The 27,506-nt window shown below is 40.4% G+C and overlaps 2 protein-coding genes and 1 long non-coding RNA gene across 3 annotated transcripts; 2 read left to right on the forward strand and 1 right to left on the reverse strand.

The window, feature by feature from the left end:
- Nucleotides 1–6,533: 6,533 nt before the first annotated feature.
- LOC135489941 (uncharacterized) lies at nucleotides 6,534–7,604 on the reverse strand. Its single transcript, XM_064775577.1, has one exon. It carries the CDS (start codon nucleotides 7,602–7,604, stop codon nucleotides 6,534–6,536), a length of 1,071 nt encoding a protein of 356 aa, XP_064631647.1.
- Nucleotides 7,605–11,272: 3,668 nt separating this feature from the next.
- Nucleotides 11,273–21,171, forward strand: LOC135489063 (uncharacterized). Its single transcript, XR_010447093.1, has 3 exons — nucleotides 11,273–11,337; nucleotides 11,655–11,728; nucleotides 21,155–21,171. It is a non-coding gene; the product is annotated as an uncharacterized LOC135489063 (long non-coding RNA).
- An 85-nt stretch (nucleotides 21,172–21,256) lies between these two features.
- LOC135489942 (uncharacterized) lies at nucleotides 21,257–22,531 on the forward strand. The gene is made up of 3 exons (XM_064775578.1): nucleotides 21,257–21,562; nucleotides 21,864–22,076; nucleotides 22,268–22,531. The coding sequence occupies exons 1-3, from the start codon at nucleotides 21,257–21,259 to the stop codon at nucleotides 22,529–22,531; spliced, it is 783 nt and encodes a 260-aa protein (XP_064631648.1).
- The last annotated feature ends 4,975 nt before the right edge of the window (nucleotides 22,532–27,506 follow it).

The following is a 27,506-nucleotide window of genomic DNA, read 5'->3' on the forward strand; positions in this document are numbered from 1 at the left end:
CCGGAAACGGGAATGATTCCTCTGACAGGTAGCAGAGAACCAAGGATTGTACATTCAATCTACATTTTAAATCCAAACTTAATCTTTTCCATTGCAGGTTACTGGTAACAAAGAGAAAATGAAATGGCCAGGGCCATTGTGCTCACCTCATGTGGAGGAAAGATGGATAAAGAGCATGGTATTGTGTCATGTAGTGCTAGGTTTGATGTAGGTCCAAGCAATTACAATTTCCCCAAAATGGCCAATTTACAGTACATTCGACCTCTGTGACCTTGAAAAGCAGGTCAAATCAAAGAAGACCCGGGTGACACATTGAATGGTTGTTAGAATTAGATGTATCTATGATATAAAATTGGTGCCAATCGGGCAAGTCATTACTAGGAATAATGGCATTTTGAAGAATTTAGGATTTGGCCCCCTCCCTGGAGGCCAAACGGCAAATCAGATCGCACCAAACTTCAGTACCTGAGATCACCTGACCAAGGGGTACATGTGTACTTAATTTGTGATCAATAGTCATTGCAGTTAAGAACGTGCCATAGTTACAGCCTGACGGCCAATTTACGACATTTGACCTCTGTGACCTTGACAAGAAGGTCAAATTAAAAACCTGTGTGACATTTACTGTATGGTGGTTAGATGTACCCATGATATCAAATTGGTGGCAATCGGGCAAGAAGTTAAGGAATAATCACATTTTTAAGGTTTTTGGATTTTGCCCCCTGGTGGTCAAGTGGTGAATCATATTGGACCAAACTTCGGTCCCTGAGATCACCTGACTAAGGGGTAAATGTGTACCAAATTTGGTATCAATAGTCATTGCAGTTTAGAAACGTGCCATCGTTACATCCTAATGGCCAATTTACACCATTTGACCTCTGTGACCTTGAAAAGGAGGTCAAATCAAAAACCCGGAGGATATATGATGCACCTTTGCTAGAAGTACCTACCATATTTTTTTCAAAATTTCCCGACTACTATTAAGGGAGATATTGCATATTTTCACTTTTAACGTTTGGCCCCCTGGTGGCCAAACCATGAAACAAATCGGACCGAAACTTGGTCTCCAAGGTGTCATTACATAAGGGTACATGTGCACCAAGTTTCAACTCAATAGCTCTAACAGTTACGAAACGTGCCCTGCTAACGGACGACGGACGACGACGGACGACGACGACGACGACGACGACGACGACGACGGACGACGGACGCCACGGTATGGGATAAGCTCACCTCTGCTAAGAGGTGAGCTAATTAAAGCTGATACATCGAAGCCCAAAACACCATTCATAGCAATCATTGGTGAGTATCGTTCTCTAGTCACTCACAACCAAGAATCTTGATGTGGAGATTAGAGAATACGAGTGAAGGCCTACGAAGAATCCAGAGTTGATTGCTTCAAAATACTTCTCATAGTATAGTGCACAGGTTTAACCTGCTGTTTTCTTCATTTTGAGGGACCAACACCAAGGCTCTTGTCAAAAGATTTGATAAAAACAAAAGATAATGTATGCAGAGCAGAATTGTTTGTTTTGAGCTGTTGAGTTGCTTGGCCTTGGTGTCAATTTTTGGTTTAACTGGTAATTCTTAAATCATTCTGTTACAGGTAACGAAGAAGACATATTTCAAGGGGTAAACCTCTATTACTTGGTTGTTGAGTGTGAAGTCGTTACAGACCGACTACGAGATTTTTCAGAGGCAGTGCTTGTCCTGTTCGCTTCTTTCTATGCTCTCAACACTCAATATCTGAAGGATGCAGAAATAACATTGGAATTCATTCAAAGATGTGTATATAGGAGGGAATATGGTGTAAATACAGGCCAACTTCACCCAAACGTAGTCCTTGAAGCAGCATACATGTATTTCATCAAGTTATCCCAAATTACATCGCCATGATGTAGTTTTCAAATCCATCTGTCGTGTCTGCTTGTAGAGCAAATCAAACCATCAGTTGGTAACAGTTCGGCCAATCAGAAATAACTTCATGTTAGAGTCTGTTCAACAGAGATGAATTATTTGCCCAGTCGCTTGTGAGATAAAATTTTCTAACCATGACCATCTTTCATTCGCAGGGAAATTGTAGGAATTAATCCTGATACTGGTGCAAAAAAGAAGAAGAAAACTGCAAGCCATGTTGTGCATCCTGAGATCGTATCACTTCTAAACGGGATTAGAGACTTCGAATCCGACTGGGAATCTTCCCGTGTCTAGTTGTACAGTTGTACATGTACTTTGTTCATTGAAGATGCTTTACATTGTTCATTGAATAACGTGTTAAGAATGAAGGCTACCGGTACACATTTTAAAGTTCATTTCTTGCATTGACATAGTCCTTGATACAGTATTTTGTACATGACCAGTTTGGGTGCGGTTTATTACTTTAAGTAGGTATAATTGTACATGTACTTGTAATATAACTTGCTGTCATTACATTGTTCATTGAAGATGCTTAAAATGTGCATCCTGAGATAATATCATTATATCGCTTCTTAACAGGGTTAGAGACTTTGAATCAGATTGGGAATCGCCCTGTGTCTAGTCTCATAGTGAAGAACTGTTAACATTGTTCATTGAATAACGTGTTAAAAATGAAGGCTACCGGTACACATTCTAAAGTTCATGTCTTGCATTGACATAGTCAGTCCTTGATACAATATTTTGTAAATGACCAGTTTGGGTGCGGTTTATTACTTGAAGTTGGTATAATTGTACATGTACTTGTTATATAACTTGCTGTCTTTACCACGTTTTCATGACTTGCTAGGACACCCTGGCTACTGAATACTCCATCGAGCCGTGGAAAATTATGAGGCCTCCCAATTCTCCGCGAACCTGTCCACGAGCCACGTCAGATTTGACCTCTATCTACGCTTATTTCGTCTTAGAATATGGCTCCCTCCAGAAAAAATCTCGGAGATTCTGCCATTTTAAACGCGGGTATGGGTAAAATCTTTTGCGGTTTGTGGACGGGTCTGTAGAGAATAGGGAGGTCTCATTATTTTCCGCGGCTCGATGGAGTATTCATAAGCCAGGGTGTAGGAGCATGAAGCAGCATTGAATTGCAGTACGACTTAATCATAATGCATTAGGCCAGTAATAAAGAGGATTAGGTCTGTTACTGAGCCGCTCAAACTTCATACCAGTTTGGCTGATTTTGACTATGTCATTTGCCAGTCGCTAGCATCAAAGTGGAGCTTCTGTGGCAATTCAAATGCTGCTACAATCTTCCGAAGTGACTGTGTCCTGAAGTGTGCCTATCAAGCTTGGGGAAAGCTGTAATCTAGTTTTGTTGAAACCAATCAGTGACAAATAAGTGGTTACAAAATGTATCTGAATTCAACATGTCAAGGCACAGCTATACTGCATGTATGTCTTGAGTCATCAAGTGATTGTGAGGACACTAAGTGCTGTCAAAACGATATGTTGCAATCTATTTGGGCCTTTGCATAATCTGTCGGAAGTACTCATCAATCTGCCCGATTTGAAAAAATAGTTTGTATTTTTTATTGCTACTACAGTGTATACCAGATGATTTACAAACCTTGTTTTGGTAGTTCAAATGAAGCTACATTCAAAGTGACTGTGTTCTGAAGTGTGCCTATCAAGCTTGGGGAAAGCTGTAATCTAGTTTTGTTTAAAGCAATCAGTGACACACAAGTGGCTACAAAATGTATCTCAAGTCAATGTATTTTGGACTCTTGCATAATCTGTCAGAAGTTATTAATTATCAATCTGCCAGATTTGAAAAAAAATAGTTTGTATTTTTGTAATGCTACGGTGTGTACCAGATGATTTATTACAAACCTTAGTTTGGTAGTTCAAATGATGCTACATTCTTCTGAAGTGACTGAGTTCTAGAGTATGCACACCAAGCCTGGAAAAGCTGTAATCTTGTTTTGTTTTGCTTTGCTGAGACAGATGTTTTCATTACAGTTTATAAGTGTAATGCAGAACCAAGATGTTTTTTATTACCTCACCTCGGTGAGCTTAGGTTGTCACGTCTTGTCCGTCCTTCATCCGTCAAAAATGGTGGCACGTTTGCTCACTGTTGAGTCTAGAAAGTTAACGTGACTTGCCATAAATTGACACAATTTTACTTACATGATGTACATTTCCTTGGCTACAGGCAGCCGTCTTTGAAAAAGTGTATCTTGTCAATATTTCATGTACGCTGATAGCCAATGCCATGAATAGAGAGATTCGGCTATCCCGTAACCGGGATCGAGTAGAGTGGCAACGCGTCATCATAAAATGACGTGACATCATCATTACATGCGTAAACTTTATTGATCCTGTTTTCGCGGTCCGAGATAAATCGCCTCTGAGACGTAAGTGTGAAACGAGATAAAGTTTCCTCTAATTTCACGTTGTTATCACATTTCAGTATGAGAATCATACTGCCACATGTAATGTTCAGTATATATAGAAGCCGAAGATATAGCAGAGAGTGATTGATTTCTTGTTGATCGGCCTCTATTTTAATGAGAATGACGGCTGTCACTTTTGACGTCTGCCTACTTCTATGCATGCATGTAATGTAGTGTTCTGTATAGCCTACACAACAACAGCGGAGTGATGAAAGTGCAATGGCGATGCCGATGACATCGGCAGTGTCATATTTGAAAGCAGATATCTGTAGCCTGGGTCTGGTAAAATATTTGAACAGTTGTGGCCCCTGCATGTTGGCATGCCTCAGGCCAGCAGGGCCAGGGGCATTATGATTTAGGCTATAGCTAGTTTCAGCGATTCATTGTCATTGACCATGTTGACTGACAAACAAAGGTTACTTTTAGTTTGATTAGGCCTAGCCTATTAGCTAGCTATTTTAGGCCTAAAAAGCCATGTTTTTCAATTTCCATTTGATTCATTTCAGGCTAGCCTATACTGATCATGTGAGGATTTCATTTAAACCTAATCTCAATTAAATTATGTAATTTGTGCAAGAAAATGGAACCTCAAAAGTTGAAATTCATTAGGTTTACCCCGTCTGTGGACATTTTGTTCCTGCGTGAAATAGTAGCTGTTCCTCCATTTGAAGACTCCAACAGATGGGCGGCTATAGTTACAAACGTGAACACAGCCATTGGTCAGCTTCGGAAGGATGCCAAACCATTTTCAGAACGTTCTCTGAAAGACCGCTTGACTGGTCTGCTTGCTAATTTTGTCAGAGATGACATGGACGCACTAAGGAAGTAAGTAAATTTCATCACTCTCTTTTTCATCACTTCTACATGGAATTAACATGCAAAAATTTACATTTGGAGATGCTAGTCTCAAGAGTAGGAAGTCCTTAGGATATTTTTGACAGACTGAATGATAAATTCAAACAGGGAATTTGGTGAGCAACAGCTCGTAATCAAACAAAGCATTGGAGGTGCCCCCATATAAAAATATAACCCTCATTAAAAGTGAAGTAAATTTGTTTGACATTTCGTCTATTTTGTTCAGATCTGGTACAGAGGAAGAATACAACGAGCGTGAACAGTTACTCCAAGAGATTCGCGAATGAAAGGAAGAAGCAGACACGGTTAAGAAGGACAAGAAGGTTGAAGACAAGCGCAAGAGGGAAAAAGAGGAAAATGAGGGGGAAGCAATCCGCCTCAAGCGATGGAGGGAATGAACAGTAGGTGATAGATAATTGTCATGGCCTTCAACATTCTTCTTATACTTATTGATATGTATTCTCATAGCTTGATGATGGATCACCCCCTCATCATTCATTACAAGTCATTGCAGTATTATCTAAATGCAAGGTGTTAGAATAACATAATATTCTTCAAACAACTATTTCAGTTTTTTTTCAGAGCCAGAAGTAACTCCAAGAAAGAATGCAAAATTCGATGTTGGGGAGTACCTAACGAAGAAACTTGAGTTGGAAACCCGCAGGTTTGAGGCCGAGAAAGAGAAGATAGCAGCAGAGGCTCAGGAGAAACGTGCTACGATTGAACTTTTGGGGAAATTAGCCAGTGACATAAACAAAAAAGAACAGTAAAGTCGAATGGTATAAGATTTAATGAAAATGGCAAGGAAGAAAATTTTGATTATTTAATGAACATTTGGTAAACAATAAAATTGCATTCACGTTTTAATTGTCACTGTAAAACATGAGTGTGCGCAGGCTATGAACAGTCAGTCCCAATATTGAAATCAGCCCAGACTCACTGGATTTGTTGTGAATTTTTGAATTGCTTATTAAATGTTATGCAGCTAAGCTTACTGTATACTATCTCTTTTCTGTTCCTTGAGGTCTGAAGGGTGGTCATGTATGGAACCCTGCCACTCTTATTCTGGTCGAAACAATGGTGCCAATACTTCAGCAATCCAGTTCTATCATGTGCAACAGAGAACAGTCCAATAGTTCTTATATTACTGGAAAAGACTGAATGAAGTCGAAGAGGAAAACATGAAACGGCGTTGAGATGGATATCTTACACCGTAGGGTGCTGCCATCTGGTTATAGGATGATGACCTAAACGTTTTGTCTTCACTAATCTTCTTTTGTCACTAAGACATGGATTGTCTTCAATAAAGCCCTATTGCAAGGTCAAGTAGTCTTCCAGTGCTGGTGGGTCAACACTGAAATACGTGCTAGTGACCGAGCCATTCAGACAGGTGTGGCAATTTGAAAACAAAGCCCCTACCATGTACAATTTGCCAACAGGCTGGAGGTACAGTTTCAAGTTTTTTTTGAAGTCCAAGAAAGCGAAGTTCAACACAATTTTTCCAAATTGCCATTCCACACATTCACGTACGGCACTCATGCTTTTGTTGAAAGCCCTTTGCTCGTCAGTCACAACGGCACCCCTGAATGGTGCTAGAAGCTGATCCCTGATGGGATAAGCCGGATCCCCATAGAGACACATAGGTGTGTTATCAATCAACCTGTAGTTGACCCTAACCAACTCCGCCAATAGGTTGCTCATTCTCAGCATGCCTGAATCATGTCTACGTCCCTCAACAGGACCGTAAAGATTAACGATGAGACCATTCGGAGCCACAACGGATTGGAACTTAAGACAGTGCACCCTTTTATGTCCACTAAAGCATAGCCTTTGGTTGACTGTTGGTCGGCAAATTGGCCTAGGTGTACTATCTATAAACCCCCAACAATTCCTAAGAGCAGCTCCCTTCTCGTGGACAGCATCTGCGAAGTGACGAATGGTGGCTATGGTCATCCATGGATGGGCATCCAGGCCAGTGAACTTCGTTCTAAAGCGCGAATAGACATCTTCAAGGACTGTTGTGATTATTGCGGACAAAACACTTTTGGGCCTTCCAAACTCTTTGTCTAACTCGCAAAGCCTATTTGGATAAACCAAACGTCGCAGCAGCATACGCAGCCCGTCATGACCAGTAACGATAGACCTATCAGCTGCTTTGTACACAGGTGGGATACCTAGAGCAACGACCATTTGTGTGATTTGCTCTTTCGTAAACCGAAACATTACTTTGGCTTGCTCATCTGTTATCTGATTTATGTTGAAACGATTGTAAGTTGGGTCAAAGGTTGACGATGATGGTTTCACATCTTCTAAACTATAAACAAGAAGGTCATCGTCGTCTGACAACAAGGCCGAATCTCTCAAGTTCAAATCTGCCGCCATTTTTACATCTAGACATGGATGACATCTAACGGCAAAAAACGTAACTCGCCGACATAGCCGAACCAAAAAAACGACGTTACGACAACGAGATCGAGAACGGCTCAGGCGTGACGCAATCTATCCCGGTCTCGATCTCGGAAACGACGTAGCCGAATCTCTCTAATATTTTTCTGTGGACACCCCTAACATGCCTAATAAGATTTCACGATCTTTCACACAGGTTTTTGATTTGACCTACTTTCAAGGTCATAGAGGTCAAACTCTTCAAATTTCATTAGGGTGGTGCATTTCATCATTATTTGGCATAGACTCTTCAAATTTGGTGTGTTGATGCCTATTTGGCATCTCTACATGTTGGCATAGATAAAGGTCAATTTGACCTACCTTTCAGGTGTTGGTGGGACTCTAAGTCATGAAATCCAAAGTGGATCATATGATATCAAGAAACCTTCAATGTTCTAATGTATATCATAATTGTTTAGATCAATCTTAATATAATGCTTGAAACATTTTGACGTTGACCTGATTTCTACGGTCACAGAGATCAAACTCAAAAGATTTCCGTATAGTGGCAAGTTATGTAATTTTTTGTCCTAGCCTGTAATCGATTGTAGACGCCTCTTAATAGTAAGCATCTCTACGTATTGATTTGGGTCAATGTGATCTACTTTCAGGTGTAACTAGGTCAAGGTCATAAATTCCAATGTTGGTCTATCAGTGAAACCTAGCCCTATCATTTTGTCTCCTACTAAATCATTACCAAGTGAGCACAATGTCCCCAGGACATTTCATTACCTTTAGATGAGGAAATTGTATCTATTTTTGTGCCCTCGAACCTGTTAGTGTTACCATTTCCACAAGACCATGATTTACATGATTTACTGGAGGGCACTGTGAAAAATCATTGATTTTGCCTTTACTTGGGGACAACTTGTAGGCTTGATGTAGGCTTCAGGTGACTGTTTCATGTCCCAGTGGTAAAATGTGTTTTAAAGTAACTCCAGGTAAAATAAAGCTAGGGGAGAGGAGGGTTAGTTGAGCCGGAGTGTAGGGGTGAGGGTTAGTTTAGCCATCACTCGTGCATGTATATTGTTTAAATGTATTGTTAGTCACCCATTTTTAAGACCGCCCACATCAGAATGGGCGGTCTTACTTGTTTTTGCTGTTTTTCTCTCTCTCTCTCTCTCCGGTTTCCAATCTGTGGTTTCCGCAAGATAACTCCAGAAATAATGCATGCTTCACTCTGAAACTTTCAGGGATTGTTGATGTATGCTATGACCAGAAACGATGAGATTATGGGCCCAATCGGATTAAAATCTGATTTTTGGCGATTTATTTAAGTTTTGATCATTAATCCATTGCTCTTCTATTATTCGCGCGGCACCCCGCCGCTTGGTGATCATCAAGGGTCATTCGCTGTGGGAAAGTAAACGATTGACCTAATAGCTTCGCGTACAAAACATCTTTGATATGTGCATGTACATACTAACATGGGGGCGAAATAGTGCCGATATTTTACGGATAAAATCATCTTTCTATACGAGTTTTTGATAGTATGTTTGGCTCAGTATGTTTTGAAATAGTACATTATATGTGGGACAACATTTTGGATGCTTTATTCAGGGATGTATTGTGAACAAAACCACCAAAAGCCGATCCATCCGCCAGGAGCAGTGATCAGGCTGACAGGTTTTCGCACATGTTGGGGAAACGGTAAGTTTTGTATTCTCCGGACATTCTTTGCAAAAATGACAGGCTATTAGCGTTGAATTGCGTAAAATATAAAATGAGGGGAAGGGTGATTTCTTCAACTTGAATTCTATTAACCTTTGCATGGATGAAAGTCTGTTGTTTGTTAATTATCGAGGTTTGATTTCCTAAATGAAATGGCCAGGGCCATTGTGCTCACCTAACGTGGAGGAAAGATGGATAAAGAGCATGGTATTGTGTCATGTAGTGTTAGGTTTGATGTAGGTCCAAGCAATTACAATTTCCCCAAAATGGCCAATTTACAGTACATTCGACCTCTGTGACCTTGAAAAGTAGGTCAAATCAAAGAAGACCCGGGTGACACATTGAATGGTTGTTAGAATTAGATGTACCTATGATATAAAATTGGTGCCAATTGGGCAAGTCATTACTAGGAATAATGGCATTTTGAAGAATTTAGGATTTGGCCCTCTCCCTGGAGGCCAAACGGCAAATCAGATCGCACCAAACTTCAGTACCTGAGATCATCTGACCAAGGGGTACATGTGTACTTGTGATCAATAGTCATTGCAGTTAAGAAACGTGCCATAGTTACAGACTGACGGCGAATTTACGTCATTTGACCTCTGTGACCTTGACAAGAAGGTCAAATTAAAAACCTGTGTGACATATACTGTATGGTGGTTAGATGTACCCATGATATCGAATTGGTGGCAATCGGGCAAGAAGTTAAGGAATAATCACATTTTTAAGGTTTTTGGATTTTGCCCCCTGGTGGTCAAGTGGTGAATCATATTGGACCAAACTTCGGTCCCTGAGATAACCTGACTAAGGGGTGAATGTGTACCAAATTTGGTATCAATAGTCATTGCAGTTTAGAAACGTGCCATCGTTACATCCTAACGGCCAATTTACACCATTTGACCTCTTGTGACCTTGAAAAGGAGGTCAAATCAAAAACCCGGAATATATATAATGCACCTTTGCTAGAAGTACCTACCATATTTTTTTCAAAATTTCCCGACTACTATTAAGGGAGATATTGCATATTTTCACTTTTAACGTTTGGCCCCCTGGTGGCCAAACTATGAAACGAATCGGACCGAAACTTGGTCTCAAAGGTGTCATTACATAAGGGTACATGTGTACCAAGTTTCAACTTAATAGCTCTAACAGTTACGAAACGTGCCCTGCTAACGGACGACGGACGACGACGACGACGACGACGACGACGACGACGACGACGGACGACGGACGACGGACGCCACGGTATGGGATAAGCTCACCTCTGCTAAGAGGTGAGCTAAAAATTAACTACGAAGTAGAGCCGCCATTTTGTTTGTTGTGATCGGATGGTCACTGACACTGCTTTCATGATCAAATAAATCGATCTTAAACTCAAATTTTTTTCGATGAAACTTCGTACGCGTTCATAGTACAGGTATCCCCGTTTAAGCAGACCAGTTTTGCGTAAATAAAAGTTCAGGAAGTGATTAAATATCGACTTGGTCCGAAGACTTGGTACTCCGCGGCACACGGTCAGGACTGGTCAGCATGATGATGCCGATGATGCAGTGGATAGGCCTACGCATATGTGCTATCATACCTACTGTAGGCCTAGGCCTACTGAATAATGACACTGGGCCAGATGTTGGACATGCACTTTTATGCAGAACATTAACTTTGTCGACTGTCCAAGTAGCATTAGGCCTAGCCCACCTGGTGACCTTACTTAGATAAATGTAATTGTAGGCTTGGACCATTCATTTTACCCCTCCCCCTTCCCTATAGGCTTTGGTTGGAAAGTGGCATGAAGCGAAATGAAGTATCTCCTTTCCAGTCACCCTTGTCCCCACCCCCCCTCCCTCCCCACACACGCACACAAAGTAATGCACCCTAATCACTTTATTTCTTTTTTTCAAATAGCCAAGGTTGCAAACCTGTGTCAGGTGGCTTTTCAAAGCTCTGGCCCTGCTGTCTATCAATCAAGACAATTCTGTCAAGACATTTCTCTCAGTCTCAGGTAAGTTCAATTATGAAAAAAATTAAGCAAGGACATTGAACTTGAAGTTCATTAAAATCTGGTCATTAAATGGTAGAGTCATGGTACCGTATCATTTTATCAAAATTCCACTGTCAAATTTGTCTGACATCGACAGAAATTTACTTCAAATTTTCATGAGATGCCTTGGCATCATTGACATCAATGAATTCCATGTTAAAATGAGGAAACTGTTCTCCAATGTGCATGGCAGAAGTCATGACATGGACGTAATAGCCTTGTAGTTGTATCCACTCGCCCACAGTAATACTAATCACTTAACTTTTTTCTTTAAATAGCCAAGGTTACAAACCTGTGTCAGCGTTTCAAGCTCAGGCCCTGCTGTCTATAAGTATCAAGACAATTCTTCCAGGTAAGTTCAATTAGAAAAAATAGCAGGGACATGCAAGTTCATTGAAAACTGGTCATTTATTACGTGTATGTAAGTGGTTGTGTTATGATACTGCCACCGTCTAGGTTTTTAGCTCACCTGTCAGCAGAGGTAAGCTTATCTCATACCGTGTTGTCTGTTGTCGTCGTCCGTCGTCCGTTAGCAGGGCACGTTTCGTAACTGTTAGAGCTATTGAGTTGAACTTGGTACACATGTACCCTTACGTAGTGGCACCTTGGAGACCAAGTTTCGGTCCAGTTTGATTCACGGTTTGGCCACTAGGGGGCCAAATGTTAAAAGTGAAAATATGCAAAATCACTGATGCAATATCTCCCTTAATACTGGTCGGAAAATTTTGAAAAAAATATGGTAGGTACTTCTAGCAAAGGTACATCATCCTCCGGGTTTTTGATTTGACCTAATTTTCAAGGTCACAGAGGTCAAACTTCATTAAATCATCGTTGGGGTGGCACGTTTCGTTTCTATTCGAGCTATAAGCTTCTAAACTTGTGTGGACATGTATCTAGTGACCCTCTAATGTACCCCTAAAATTTGGCGTGCTTGGACATCAAATATGGCCGCCAGGCGGCCATCTTGAAAATTGAACAAAGTCATATTACTCTGAAACCGATGATTGGATTTTAACCAACTTTCATGTGTTTATGTATCTATCTACCCTTTACATTATCCCAAATTTTCAGTAAAATCTGTCTCCTAATATGGCGGCCATCTTGAAAATTATTCAAAGTCCTATTACTCTGAAACTGATAATTGGATTGCGATCAAATTTCATGTGATTATGTATCTATGTACTCTTTACTTTATCCAAAATTTTCAATGCAATCTGATGACAATTATGGCCGCCAGGCCGCCATATTGAAAATTGAACGAAGTTTGGTTACTCCCTAAACTGTTGATTAGGTCTCAACCAATTTCCATGTGACATGTACATCCACTGCAAATGACATGTACTGACATTAACAGAGGTAAGCACATGGTTCCTGGACCATTCATCTAAATTGTAGTATCGTACCGTATCATAGTCAAATTTTGCTAAATTTTAAAATGAGGAAACTCTTCTCCAGTGTTCATGGAAGCAGTCATGACATTGGCCATGCCGACTAATCGGCGGCTCATATCGATCCTAAAGTCCTCTCATTGCACCGCCGACATCAACGGGCGGGATAGTGATCAGGCGCACATTCATAAACGAATGGCCAATCAAATTGCTTGAAACAAAGTAATTGAACGAGGTCCTGAATTGATTTGGACATCCTCGCTTTATTATCAGGTTACTCTACTTCTATATAACACGCACAGTGCATTTGTGTCTGGTCAGCGGCCTGGAATCGCGGATGCAATAACAACTATTACAATTGAACACCTGGTCAATTATAGCTTTTAGCGCGTGTCTCTTACAGGGTCTCTTTCAACTCTTTGTGCGTAATGATAGTGTTAAGCAAATTCTTGGAGACAATAAATGATGTTGTGACAAACGTCCTGACAGCCTTGTACATTGTTGCAGGGGCCTTGTTATCGGCGTAGACATTGGCACGGGCGTAGTGATATATCTTATTTGCAGTCGCCCGACCAACACCCTTGTCGCCTCCCCCCTCCTGTCCAGTCACCTGGCAACATCCTTGTCCCCACCCCCAACAGTAATAACTAATAATAATCACTTTTTTTTCCTTTTTCCAGCGCCAAGGTTGCAAACCTGTGTCACGTGACTGACGCAGGATATTACATACATACATACAAATAGCATTTATATAGCGCAAAATCCAATTAGAAAAATTGCTCAGCTGCGCTTAACAAAAACACTGTTCAAATAGTTTGGTTTTTAATCTTCTTTTGAACTCGCTGACGGTGGAGCTGTTGCGGGCGTTAGTGTCCAGCGAGTTCCATAATTTGCTGGCATAAACTGTAAAGCTTCTGCCACCAAATGTCTCAAGGCGATACCTGGGAGTCATCATTATCAATCATTTCTCACTCATCTCACTCAACCTTTAATATGCCGCCTGCCAAGAAACAAAGTGCTGCTACTCGACGTAAAATAGATAAAAAACGGAAGCGTATGGATTTGCGGTCTTCCGCATCACTTGATCAAGGTGACTCTTTGATTCAAAGTACCATCAGCATTGAATCTTCCTCCACCGACTCTGACTGTATCACAAGAAAGCAAGTGAATTATGCTAAACTTGAACTTCAGGCATCTATGCATCAGGGCTCAGACTGTTTTTCTGTTCTGTCTGCTGGTATGCAGTGTACACCAATTGCCTATGTCGCCCTTTTGTTTGCTTCCTTGAAAGATCCAACGACTTGGCTTAAGCAAGATCTTGACCGAATTTTGACACTTGGTGATTTCTTGTATCAAACTACACCTCATGTTCATGATTACATGCTTTACACTGAATTGCCCATTGCCATTGACATCAACGTTTTCTCCTGCTCAATGATCACAGAGTTCAGTTCTACAATGGCTGGCCCATTGATGGGGATCCCAGACATAGAAAGCATAGAACAAGGAGCATTATATCCCTTGAATTTGGCATTATTGAAGTCATTGTCCTCAGAATACATTGGTTGCTTACTGCTGACATGTGGTTACACTGTTGCCATATTTGCTCACGATCAAAATTATTATGTCTTTGATTCACACAGCCGAAATTTGTTGGAACAAATGACACCTGATGGAACAGCTGTCCTTCTCTCATTTTGCAGCATAGAAAATATTGTATACCACATACAGTCTCTGTATCAACAGCGAAGCAATGCTCAGTTTGATGTCATTCCATTGAAATTAGTATCTTCAGTTCAACATAGTGAAACTACATTAAATATTGCAGGTGCTTGTAATGTGCAAGCACCACCACCCAACTTACTTGATCAGTACTTCAACTTTCAAAATAATAAACAACTCAAAAGACGTGAAAGCATCGAAAAAATTCATGAACAAAGTCAATGGAAGCAATGGTATCAGTCAAAACCCACTTCGTACAAAAGGATGCGAGCATTAAAACAAATAGAAAATAGGAAAATTGCTGAAAGGCGCCATTGCCATGAAGACCAACATTTTCAACAACAGAAACTGTATTTAGATAGAGTTAGAAAGAAACGTCGATATGATGAAGATAATGGACACAGAAAACAACAATAGTCGTCAGATAGAGATCGAAAAAAACGTCGATATGAAGAAGATGATGAACACAGAAAACAACACCAGTTGTCAGATAGAGATCGTAAGAGACGTCGATATGAAGAAGATGATGAACACAGAAAACAACACCAGTCGTTAGATAGAGATCGAAAGAAACGTCGATATCAGGGAGATCAAGCATATCATGATAAAGTAAAGACATCAGCAATAGCAACATATAAAACATGCAAACAAAATGCTGCCACTTTGGCAAAGGCTATCGACAATTTCAAGCAATCTATTGCATGTAGCCCGGAATACATATGCACTGTTTGTCATAGATTGCTTTTTAAGAATCAAGTTGTCCAGTGTCATTGATCCAAATATAAGACAACACCAGACAAAGAAGCCAATGCTGAACTATGCCTCACTGGCAAGTATGTTTGCACCTGTTTACAAAATGACAGTTGTGAAGAATGTACTCAATTTGAACATAGTTACAGCACCTGTGATAAAGAATGGATTTGTCATGCATGTCACCACTCATTACTCATTTGCAAAATGCCCTCACTTGCTGCTGTAAATGGTCTGCAGTTGGAAGATATACCCCCTGCATTACAAGGTCTTAACTTCTTGGAAAAACAATTAATTGCAGTGAATATCCCTTTTGCTAAAATAGTTCTATTACCGAAGGGTGGACAAAAAGGAGTCCATGGTCCTGTAGTATCCGTACCAGCAAGCATCACTCAAACCGTCAATGCCCTACCTCGTTCTGTACATGAATCTGCACTTATCAAAGTCAAGTTGAAAAGGAAACTAGAGTATAGGGGTCATGTTGCATATTCTTTTGCCAGACCTTCTAAACTGCATGCAGCTCTGTCCTACTTGAAGGTAAACAATACCTTGTACAAAGACATTCCACTAGATAATGATTGGGAAGAAACCAACTTGACCACAGATGCTGATGTCATCAACAGCAGATCTGGTGACAACGGATATGAAGCTTTGAATGAACAACCAGGAAATGAAGACAAGTCACCCACTCTTAGTCCTAATAGTACGACAGAATCTTGTGAATTAGATGATCAGTTTAGTAGGAAAGAAGGCAACAAGGAAACTGTTCCAGACATTTACACTAGTGTTTATGAAACTCCTGTTGATACCTGTTTGCAACCAGTGGACATTGGCCAAGAAGTGATGGATCAGTATGATAACATTGCATTTTGTGTGGCACCAACTGAAGGCAATAGACCAGTTTCAGTGCTTAATATCCCAGACATAGAAGCCCAATCATTTCCACAGCAATTACCATCTGGAAAATTTGGGTACAACACTGATAGATCAGTCAAGATTGGATTGAATTGGTACTACAATGCCCGTTTGTTTAATGCTGATAACCGTTTTGCTACAGACACCAATTATTTGTTTTTTTTCTCAATACACCAGTGAACTGCAACAAGTGCTTTCGAATATCTCCATTGCACTTCGTAAAGGAAATGCTACCACCAAGACTGGCCAGAAAGTAACGGCAGACATGTTAAAAGACAAAGATAGTGTGAAAAAAATACTGTTGTCCGATACTGGATTCCGATTCATGCAACCAATCCGAGGTACACCTCCATATTGGGAGCGAACATTAAAGGATATGTTTGCCATGATTCGACAGATAGGTATCCCAACTTGGTTTCTTACGTTCTCTGCAGCTGATCTGCGTTGGGAAGAAGTGCTCATTAACCTGTCTCGTTGCTCACAAAGTGACATTCCTGTTGAAGAACTTACTTATGTTGACAAAACAAAAATGCTACGCGAGAATCCTGTCTCTGCATCAAGAATGTTCAATCAAAGAGTGCAGATGCTTTTCACTAAATTGATATTAAGTGAAGCCCAACCAATAGGCAAAGTGATAGACTTTTTTTGGCGGACCGAGTTCCAAGCAAGGGGTTCACCTCACATCCATTGCCTTGTGTGGGTTGAAAATGCCCCAAAACTTGACATCAACAGTGATTCTAAAGTTTGTGCATTTGTGGACAAATACATCTCCTGCAAACTTCCTGATGAAAACACCAATCCTGAACTACACAAGATTGTCAAAGATGTACAGACGCACAGCAAAGGCCACACTAAGTCATGTCGAAAGGGAGGAAAGAAATGCAGATTCAATTTTCCAAAACCACCATCACCAATAACATTCATTGTCCGCCCAGCAAAGGACTAAACAGAGAACCAACAAGATGCAATGTTAGCAGACTTGATAAAAGCTTCACTCCCATCTGGTGAGCAAGATTTGTCTGTAACAGATGAACATTCATCACCAAGACAACCATGTGTTCTAGAGAGCAGCAAAGAGCAATCCTGTAACAATAATGATGATCATTCTGTTAAGATCACCAGAGCTATGGCACAAACAAACATTGAGAAGATATGGGCACTCATGAATGACCCCAATGAAGCCCTTGAGATCCTTTCAGCAACAGACATCATACAAAAAGCTGGCCTGTCAATGAAAGAATATGAGAAAAGCATGGCAATACTTTCTAAGAAAGTGAACATTGTAATGAAGAGAGAACCAAAAGATGCTTATGTAAATAACTACAATCCTAGTCTTCTTCAGGCATGGAATGCGAATATGGACATTCAGTATGTCTTTGATCCATACACTTGTGTTATGTACATCTTGTCATACATAAGTAAGGCCGAACATGAGATGAGTCAGTTACTTAAACAAGCACAACAGGAGAGCAGACAAGACAACAATGAAGATGATGCGAATGAAATGAAACGTCTTGGTAGTGTATACTTACACAATCGAGAAGTTAGTGCGCAAGAAGCTCTCTACCGTGTCACAGGCATGAAATTAAAGAATAGCTCTAGACAAGTCATTTTTGTACCAACTGACCCCAACTGCACAAAGATGAGTCTTCCTTTGAAAGTTATACAAAGCAAGGCTAACACAGAAAACTCTGACGATGTCTGGATGAAATCAGTTGTAGATAGATACAAAGCTCGACCTGAAACCCCTGAGTTTTCTGATATATGTCTTGCCAGTTTCGCGTCAAACTACAGAATACTTCCATCCACAGCCAAATCTCAGGCCAACGATGAAAAAGATCCAATAGACATAGAATTGGAAGGGAATCTTCCTGATTTGCAATGTCCATCAACAAAACAGGTACCAATTATTGACTTAAAAAATGGTCTTGGAAAGATCCAAAAAAGATCCAGAAGTTCTCCAGCTATTGTGCAATCCGCCCGGTTCCCAAAGACAAAATTCCCAGAAAAATACTTTCATAATTTGCTTGCGCTCTACCTGCATTCTGGACTGAAACCCAACTAGGTCCATAACCTTTTGAAACTTCGGAGGAATTCTATTTCAAGGCAGCCGTCAAACTTTCAGGTACCGATGACCTAGAAAAGGTTCAACACATTGTAGACCGTAACAGGGCTGTGTTTGAAGAAGGCGCAGAACCTCTTGACGAGGCATATGATCAACTACAGGAAAACCCACCATTACAAGATGCATGGGCACAGATTGCACCATCAACTGAAGAAGACCGTCTAGACACACAGCAGGAAAATGGTGACCTCCGTGAAGATACAGACATAAACAACGAAGATATACCTGATTTGGCCAGTACGAACTCCCCATCCCCGATCCTGCTGCTAGTTGTGGCCACATGGAAATTGTCCTTAAAGGCATATCCAAAGACGAAGCTAAACACCTCCTTCAGTCACTCAACACAAAACAGTCTTTTGTCTTCCATTCCATTCGAAAATGGTGTCTGCAGAAACGTCATGGCAAAAATCCACAACCACTCAACATCTTCATATCGGGTCCAGGAGGAACCGGTAAAAGCCATCTAATCAAAGCTATTGAGTTTGAATCAACCAAACTGTTGCAACCAGTGTTGGAGTTCCCACAGTCTGTGTGCGTGCTAAAAACTGCATCTACTGGCCCAGCCGCTTACAATATTGGTGGACAAACTGTTCATGGTGCACTATGCATACCACCAAAGGGCACCGTTCTTCCATACAAACCTCTTGGAGAAGACAGGGTGAACACACTCAGATCAACCTTGCATGAATTACAGATCTTGATAATCGATGAAATATCCATGATAAAAAACATATTGTTGATCTACATCAGTGAGAGATTGAAGCAAATCAAGCAGAACACCAAACTATTTGGTGGAATTACTGTACTTGCTTTTGGAGATTTCTACCAATTGCCACCAGTCAGAGCCAAGCTCTTGTGCAATCTGAACCCTCATGATCTCTACAATGAATGGTCCACCAACTTTTGTCATGTTGAACTTACAGAGATCATGCGCCAGAGGGAAGAAGCTGACTTCGCACACTTACTCAACAGGATAAGAAAGCGCGTAATTTCACAACCGTTGGAGGCGCAGGATGAAGCTATCTTAAAAGAGCGGATTATCTCAGTGACAAGCGATCATCCAGCATATCCCAGTAATGCATTACATGTTTTTGCTACACGAGACGAAGTCAATACTTACAACTTAAAGAAATTGAACACTCTCCAATCACCCACTGTCACCATTCATGCCAAAGATTCAGGCCGAGATCCGATGACTGGAAATACTTCCAAACATCCTTCAAAGAAAACTACAGCTAAGCCCAGTAGCAGTGACTTGCCAACAAATCTTCAAATGGCAATTGGTGCACATGTTATGCTGCTTCGGAACGTTAGTGTACAGGATGGTCTAACTAATGGTGCAATGGGTATAATAACTGATATTCTCCCTCACTCAACTGAACAAGCAAGATTCCCAAAAGCAATTTGCGTTGAATTCAGTGACAAAAAAGTAGGCAGAGAGTACATGAAAAAATCTCCTTTCAGAAATCAAGTTCCCAATAATTCTGTATGCATAGAACCAGTCCATGAAAAACTTGAAAACAGCCCCACCACAAGATCACAATTTCCACTATCACTTTCTTGGGCAACCACCATCCACAAGACTCAAGGAATGTCACCACAAGAAATTGTTGTTTCGCTCGATAAAATCTTTTCTTCTGGTCAAGCATATGTTGCCCTCAGCCGTGTAACCAAATTGGCTGGCCTACACCTGCTGGACTACAGATCATCAGCACTGTATTGTAATAAGGAAGTTGAAAATTCAATGCTTGCAATGAAGACCTTGGAATATGCTGACAACATATTATTGCATGATCCCCCAGCAAACTCACTTTTTGTTTTCCATCACAACATCGAAAGCTTGTCAGCCCATTTTCATGACCTTCAATATACCCTATATGTTCAACATGCACATTTCATCTGCTTGTCAGAAACATAGCTCCACGATGATAACAGCCAAAATTTCCAGATTCCCGGATTTCTATGCTTCCAAAGAAACCGACACGATTGCTACCAAGACGATTCCACGTTTCATCAACAACAAAGAGGTGGTGTTGCAATTTATGCTAAACAGACTCTAACTTGTCATCAGTTTCATCTGGGAATCAGCAATCTTGAATACCTTGCTCTCCTAGTAGAGTACAATGAAACAACCTGCATGATTGTGGTTGTCTACCGACCACCCACTTACAATGCCACCACATTCTGCCGTACCCTCAAGCTTGCCCTTCAAAATGCTGATACACACTTCCCAGACCATATTGTAGTTTGTGGTGATTTCAATGAAAATAGTACCAACAAAGGCAGTTCACCAGTAAAGAATGTTTTCACTTCTGAAGGGTATACCCAACTGGTAACTGAACCAACTACCCTTGATGGTGTACTGTATCACCCAGCATACCATTGCCCTTTAAGAGGTTAGAGAGACCGGCCGGTGGCGCCCCAATTTGTAATGGCTTTGCCATTGTGGCGTTTTGTAGAACTACTTGTTCTGTTACGTGCTGTGTACGTTTTTCCGACATGTTTTGATTCCGATGATTAAAACCTGTTAAACAACATCCTGCGATTCGATCTTCTCTTCAATCAGATCACGAGGCTGTTGACCAGGAGGTAAATACAGATGGAACAACCATTGACCACATTTTTGTCAAATCATCCTCGCCAATTAACAACATTTCCTCTGGTGTGCTCTCCACATATTACAGCTACCATGACCCTGTTTATTGTTTCCTACCTATTTAATTTAAGCAGTTTTAATCTCTTGCAGATACATGCACAGACTCTTTCTCCAATACTGAAAACCTCCATCACGACAGACTTTGCCACAAATTACTTCAAACTTCACTACTTTGTCCTCAAGTAATTATTTTAACCATTTGGTAAATTGCTATATTTCCAGCATGAATATTGCAAAAGCCCTAGCATCCACAGCACCCTTGAAACTGCCCCTGGGGTAGAAGTTCAAAGCAAATTCTACCGAAAAGAAGGAAGGGAAACCAAAATGTGGATTGCAGCAATAATCGACACCACAGCTGCTGCTAAGCTCCTGATCTATGACGAAAAAACTGCTGCCAAGCTTACTCCAATGGCCACCTACATCATCAGAAACGTCACATCCAAAACAACGCACTTCACAACCAACTCATCATTCCAACTTTTCCGTACTGCCAAAGCTGAAGTCGACCAACAGAAAGTACAAGAAGCTTGTGATCTTCTGCACCCACCAGCACCACCAGTCATCAGTATCGCAGAAGCAAAGACGTCACCAGTGAAGAAACTTGTGTCAGTTAGAGGACAGGTCGTTCAGGTATGTATGCTATAGCCCTTCTGAATAGGAATTTTTCGCATTGTTTAACATCCTAATGGGTCAACTACTTGTTATTGATTACTACCTTGCGACCAAATAATCAAGTTCAGTCAATCAATGTACATCTACATGTAGTGTGCATGCATAAATCTGTAATTGTAATAATTTTCATATATTTCATATAACATCATGTATGCATGAACACATCCCTCAATATAAAATAAATTACTGTAATGAATATATATCAATGTACAACTTGGACCTTGTCCAATGGCATTTATCCGGCAACTCCTACTTTCAGGATGAACCCGTCCAAATGGTGGGTGACAATATACCATTACGACATGTAACGCTGAAGGACACTACAGCTAGCGTACAACTTTCCCTTTGGAGAGATATGGCAGACACACATCTCAACCCAGGAAACTACATTGAAGTCCGCAGTGTGTACGTGTCTTCCAACCCCATCAAGAAAGAAACCCAACTTGGTTCAACACAAACAACAGTCATTGAGGTATGGTTAGTTCTCCTTCCACTTCACCATTCTCACCTACATTGTAGAAGTACTTAAATACAAGCAAACTTTCAACTCCTACACATGCCTATGTAATGCAATAAAGCATTTCAGTTACATTAAGAAATCATCTACCTGCATGCTCATTTCTTTTGATAGTGATATCATTACTTATAATATTGTATTGACAGCAACAACCATTACCAGTCGAAACACACACCGGAACTCTCACAGCATTCGACATAACTGATACCGAATGCAGCCTCATCATCGATGACCAGCAATATCAGTCTACCACGACCAATCTACAGGAGCTGATCCCAGACAACGACGAAGACGACATCGAAACCGAGTTGTGTCTAACATTCTTCCACTTTCAGTTGATTACACACGCCTGCCAACAAACAAGCAAATTCTTTCTATTACTGCCACCAAATCGGAATGAACATGTTTGAGCATACCCATGGCATGTAAGCCTAACTGAGGCTGTCTAACGATGTTTTGTTTGACATGTTTGATTTTACAGACTTCTGACTCAGTATAACTCTGCCAGCAAGGTCAAGCCTTGGGCTTTGAAAGTGTATCTGGTAAAACACCCCTTACCAATGTTACTCAGTGTAATGCTAGTCTGAATGGCTATTTACCATACCGTTAGCCTCCTAGCATAATTGCCTAACTCACAGTTGATTTTTTTGAGAAGATTTTTTAAAAAACATAATTTTTAGGAAAAGCTAGATAAATTTTGATTAAAACTTAACAATAACTTATAACAAATTGATCATGATGTTGCCAATTATACAGGGTGATGCAGCATTAATTAGGGGTCTCAGTAAACTACCGTTCCCATCTAAGCAAAAAAATGACTTGGGCAATTATGCTATGAGGCGCACGATACACAGGTGTTCATCGCTCAACAGCTACTTACACTTTCCCCAACACTTTCAAAACCCAAGACTTGTTCTCAAATGTGTGGCATTCGTTTCACTTGACATCTTTTATAACAACTTTGTTACTGATCTTGACTAGGGTTATGATGAGACTTTTGGTTGTATGATGTATCAGTAAATACTAGTACAACATTGTAATTTGTTTTCAAATGTGTGGCATTCGTTTCACTTGATATCTTTTTAAACAACTTTGTTACTGATGTTGACTGGGGTTATGATGAGACTTTCATTGTACTTTGTATCAGTGAATACAACAGCATTGTATAATTTTATTTTGTATTTTTAGGGCTGAGGTTAAGTGCAGTCACAATGAGACTACTAGTATATTTCATTGTATTGATTAGTGAATACAGCAGCATTGTTTAATTGTATTAGTCACTCATGGTGTCCGCAAATCCTACTTAAAAGGTCAGGTATTGGACCTCCAGTCATTTAAGGGCTGAAAAGTCCATAAAATTACCAATATCTGTCTATAATGGCCATAAAACGTCATAATTTCTATAGTTCTTGCTCTTCCCAAAAGAAAATAATACAATAGAAAACTTGTTGTGTTGTTTTAATCAAACCCCCGTTTTTGTAAAATCAGCTGCAATGTAAATAATGCTATTAGTATACAATGTATGCACATAGGCAATGCATTGCCCATGTAACGGAGTTCTATGCATATCACTGTTGGAGTGCTTGGATGTAAGTTTGACAGCTTGGCAAAACGGATTAGCTGGTGATGTTTGGTTCTTTCAATTTTAATTCTGAGAGGATGTTTTCGTTAGAATTATTGATTAGCCACACTTTGGGACATTTTGTTGACCCTGACGTTGAGTTATTGTTTCATTTGATGTATCTTTGAAAACACATGTTGAGTCCTGAAATGAAAGTGAAAGTGCCAATGATAATCAAACTTCATGCACTGAGTGACTGAAGTGTGGTGTCATTCTCTTGAGTTCTTTTGGAATTATTATACCATCCTCTAGTTCCTCACATTTGTGGAAGGAACTATTAAGATGACCAGAGTTTGGACTGGGAAAACGTTTGAAATAAGTTAACTGTTGGCTTGAACTGAATAGAAATGAAATGGCCAGGGCCATTGTGCTCACCTCATGTGGAGGAAAGATGGATAAAGAGCATGGTATTGTGTCATGTAGCGTTAGGTTTGATGTAGGTCCAAGCAATTACAATTTCCCCAAAATGGCCAATTTACATAACATTCGACCTCTGTGACCTTGAAAAGTAGGTCAAATCAAAGAAGACCCGGGTGACACATTGAATGGTTGTTAGAATTAGATGTACCTATGATATAAAATTGGTGCCAATCGGGCAAGTGGTTACTAGGAATAATGGCATTTTGAAGAATTTAGGATTTGGCCCCCTCCCTGGAGGCCAAACGGCAAATCAGATCGCACCAAACTTCGGTACCTGAGATCACCTGACCAAGGGGTACATGTGTACCTAATTTTTGATCGATAGTCATTGCAGTTAAGAAACGTGCCATAGTTACGGCCTGACGGCGAATTTACGCCATTTGACCTTTGTGACCTTGACAAGAAGGTCAAATTAAAAACCTGTGTGACATATACTGTATGGTGGTTAGATGTACCCATGATATCAAATTGGTGGCAATCGGGCAAGAAGTTAAGGAATAATCACATTTTTAAGGTTTTTGGATTTTGCCCCCTGGTGGTCAAGTGGTGAATCATATTGGACCAAACTTCGGTCCCTGAGATCACCTGACTAATGGGTAAATGTGTACCAAATTTGGTATCAATAGTCTTTGCAGTTTAGAAACGTGCCATCGTTACATCCTAACGGCCAATTTACACCATTTGACCTCTGTGACCTTGAAAAGGAGGTCAAATCAAAAACCCGGAGGATATATGATGCACATTTGCTAGAAGTACCTACCATATTTTTTTCAAAATTTCCCGACTACTATTAAGGGAGATATTGCATATTTTCACTTTTAACGTTTGGCCCCCTGGTGGCCAAACCATGAAACGAATCGGACCGAAACTTCGTCTCCAAGGTGTCATTACATAAGGGTACATGTGTACCAAGTTTCAACTCAATAGCTCTAACAGTTACGAAACGTGCCCTGCTAACGGACGACGGACGACGACGACGACGACGACGACGACGACGACGACGACGACGACGACGACGACGACGACGACGACGACGACGGACGACGGACGCCACGGTATGGGATAAGCTCACCTCTGCTAAGAGGTGAGCTAAAAATGGCAACTTGAAGGCCTTGGTCATAAATTTGGCTTAATAAGTGGTCATAAAACGTCATATGAAAGTCATAAATTGTTTGCTCTGTCAACTGAATATACCGTGTTAATTCCTGTGGGAACCATGTTCAGTTTTTTAATAAACATTTTCATCTTTCGTATCTTATCTCTTTCAATTTATTCATATTGACTACAATAATAATAATAATAATACGAGTCTTATATAGCGCAGTATCCAACCATTAACTGGCCGCTCAAAGCGCTTGATAGGCCTCTTTAAAAAGCAAATGTTTCAGTTGTCCCTTGAAAGATAACAGAGAGCTGCAGTTCCTAACAGTTGAAGGAAGTTTGTTCCACAGCTGAGGGGCTCCAATTGAAAATGCTCTACCACCGACTGACATGACATTGGTCTTTGGGATAGACAGAAGAACGGCCGATGAAGACCGCAGAGTTCGAGAAACGGTATGAACGGAGAGAAGTTCTGAAAGGTATTGGGGAGCAAGTTGGTGAAGACACTTGTAAGTAAGAAGGAGAACCTTGCACTTGATGCGCAGGAAGCCAATGTAGAGACCTGAGTACTGGGGAAATGGAAGATCGTTTCTTGGTCTTGGTAATTAGGCGTGCGGCAGAATTTTGTACCTTCTGTTGGGGTATAATTGTTGAATTGGGACAACCAAGGAAAAGGGAATTACAGAAATCCAGGCGAGATATTACAAGAGCCTGGACATATAACCTGGTGGTATTTGGAGTTAGATATTTTCTGATTTTCCCGATGTTACGAATGTGAAAATTGGTGGCCCGTACACAGGTGTTAATGTGTTCTTTGAAATTGAAATCACAGTCCAAGATCACACCCAAATCTCTTGCAGAAGAATATACATTTGCATCAATGATACGGATGGCGGGGAGATTAATAGTGCTGCTGAACCTGCGGGAACAGATTAGCAGAATCTCGGTCTTGTCGCCATTACAGCTAAGAAAGTTGTCGACCAACCAGAGATTTAAATCGTGGGCAATGATACAACCCTGAATTCCTGAATTCTCCTAGCCCTACACACCAGTCGCGAAGTGGCGACATTCAAACGCCTGTCTCATCTCATTCCGAATAGTAGAGTAGTAACTTCTAGACATCCATTTCTGGCACTGCGTCGGACTGTCGGTACCCACGCCAACTTGGAAATAATCGAACTTGAATATGGAATATATGGATGGATAATAGAATTACGCCTCAAATCCCTGTGTTCAATTCGGCCAGATGCGCTAACACCCTGGCAGGGCGGTCTTCAAATTAGCTGACAAGTTAATTCTAGTTTAAAATCACCTCTGCTCTAGGGAAGCCATAAGAGGGGGTGGATCAACTTACCCTCTCGCTTGACTAACCCTCCTCTCCCCTACTTAATTACCATTGGTAGAATGTTTTGAAATATGATCCCGCTACAGTTTGAAAGTATGTATCTTTTGATATCAATCATCAATATCGATGTAAAGTTTTAGTTTTTGTAATTTTTATTGTTGCATCTTTTGATATCAATCAACCATATGGATGTAAAGTTTTAGTTTTTGTAATTTTTATTGTTGCCAAATAAAATACTTAAAAGATATTTGACAGTCTGTATACTTATTTGATATCATCCCATGAATGTACAATTTTACAGAAAAATCTGTAGGGTAAATTTACAGACAAGAAAATCTGGAGGGTAAATTTACAGACAAGTCCTGGCAGCTAGGTTTCATGAACTTTACTGTATTTTCACAGACATGGTTGTAAAAGTACAAAATCAGTGTAACATATTTTTACAGAATTATTTGTACTTTTACAAATTAGTCATCCAATTTACAGATGGTCTGTACAATGAGATTACAGTATAACTGTTGTTTTATATCACAGATTTGATGTAATTTTACTAGTTCTGTGAAAATCCAGTAAAGTTCGTGAAACCCAGCTGCCAGGACTTTTCTGTAAATTTATCAGATATTTTTTTAACAGTGTGCGCGCGTACACTACGAAGCATTAATGAAATCAGATGTGGAGAAGGATGCAGGTGTTCTGTTTCTGTAAACTACAGAGCACCATAACCACTTTAAATAATGCAGATGAGGTGGTACATGAGGTGGTCCTTGCTGGTGCCTTCATTTTGATACGCACTGTATGAGACGAGACGGTTTTTGAGTTATTTAGAATGAAGACATGCCAATCGATTAACCGAATCGGGCTACCATCGCCATATTTGTTTTGGCTTGCAAGTGGCTGA

The sequence above is a fragment of the Lineus longissimus genome, chromosome 6, assembly GCF_910592395.1.
Source record: "Lineus longissimus chromosome 6, tnLinLong1.2, whole genome shotgun sequence".
Lineage (NCBI taxonomy): Eukaryota > Metazoa > Nemertea > Pilidiophora > Heteronemertea > Lineidae > Lineus > Lineus longissimus.

What these genes read in the sequence shown, in the direction of transcription:
- LOC135489942 (XM_064775578.1), top strand. Translation starts at nt 21,257, where the DNA reads ATGTGGATTGCAGCAATAATCGACACCACAGCTGCTGCTAAGCTCCTG. An exon ending in TTAGAGGACAGGTCGTTCAG is followed by an intron (nt 21,563 to 21,863) that starts GTATGTATGCTA and finishes TCCTACTTTCAG; the next exon opens with GATGAACCCGTCCAAATGGT. An exon ending in CACAAACAACAGTCATTGAG is followed by an intron (nt 22,077 to 22,267) that starts GTATGGTTAGTT and finishes TTGTATTGACAG; the next exon opens with CAACAACCATTACCAGTCGA.
- LOC135489941 (XM_064775577.1), bottom strand. Translation starts at nt 7,604, where the DNA reads ATGGCGGCAGATTTGAACTTGAGAGATTCGGCCTTGTTGTCAGACGAC.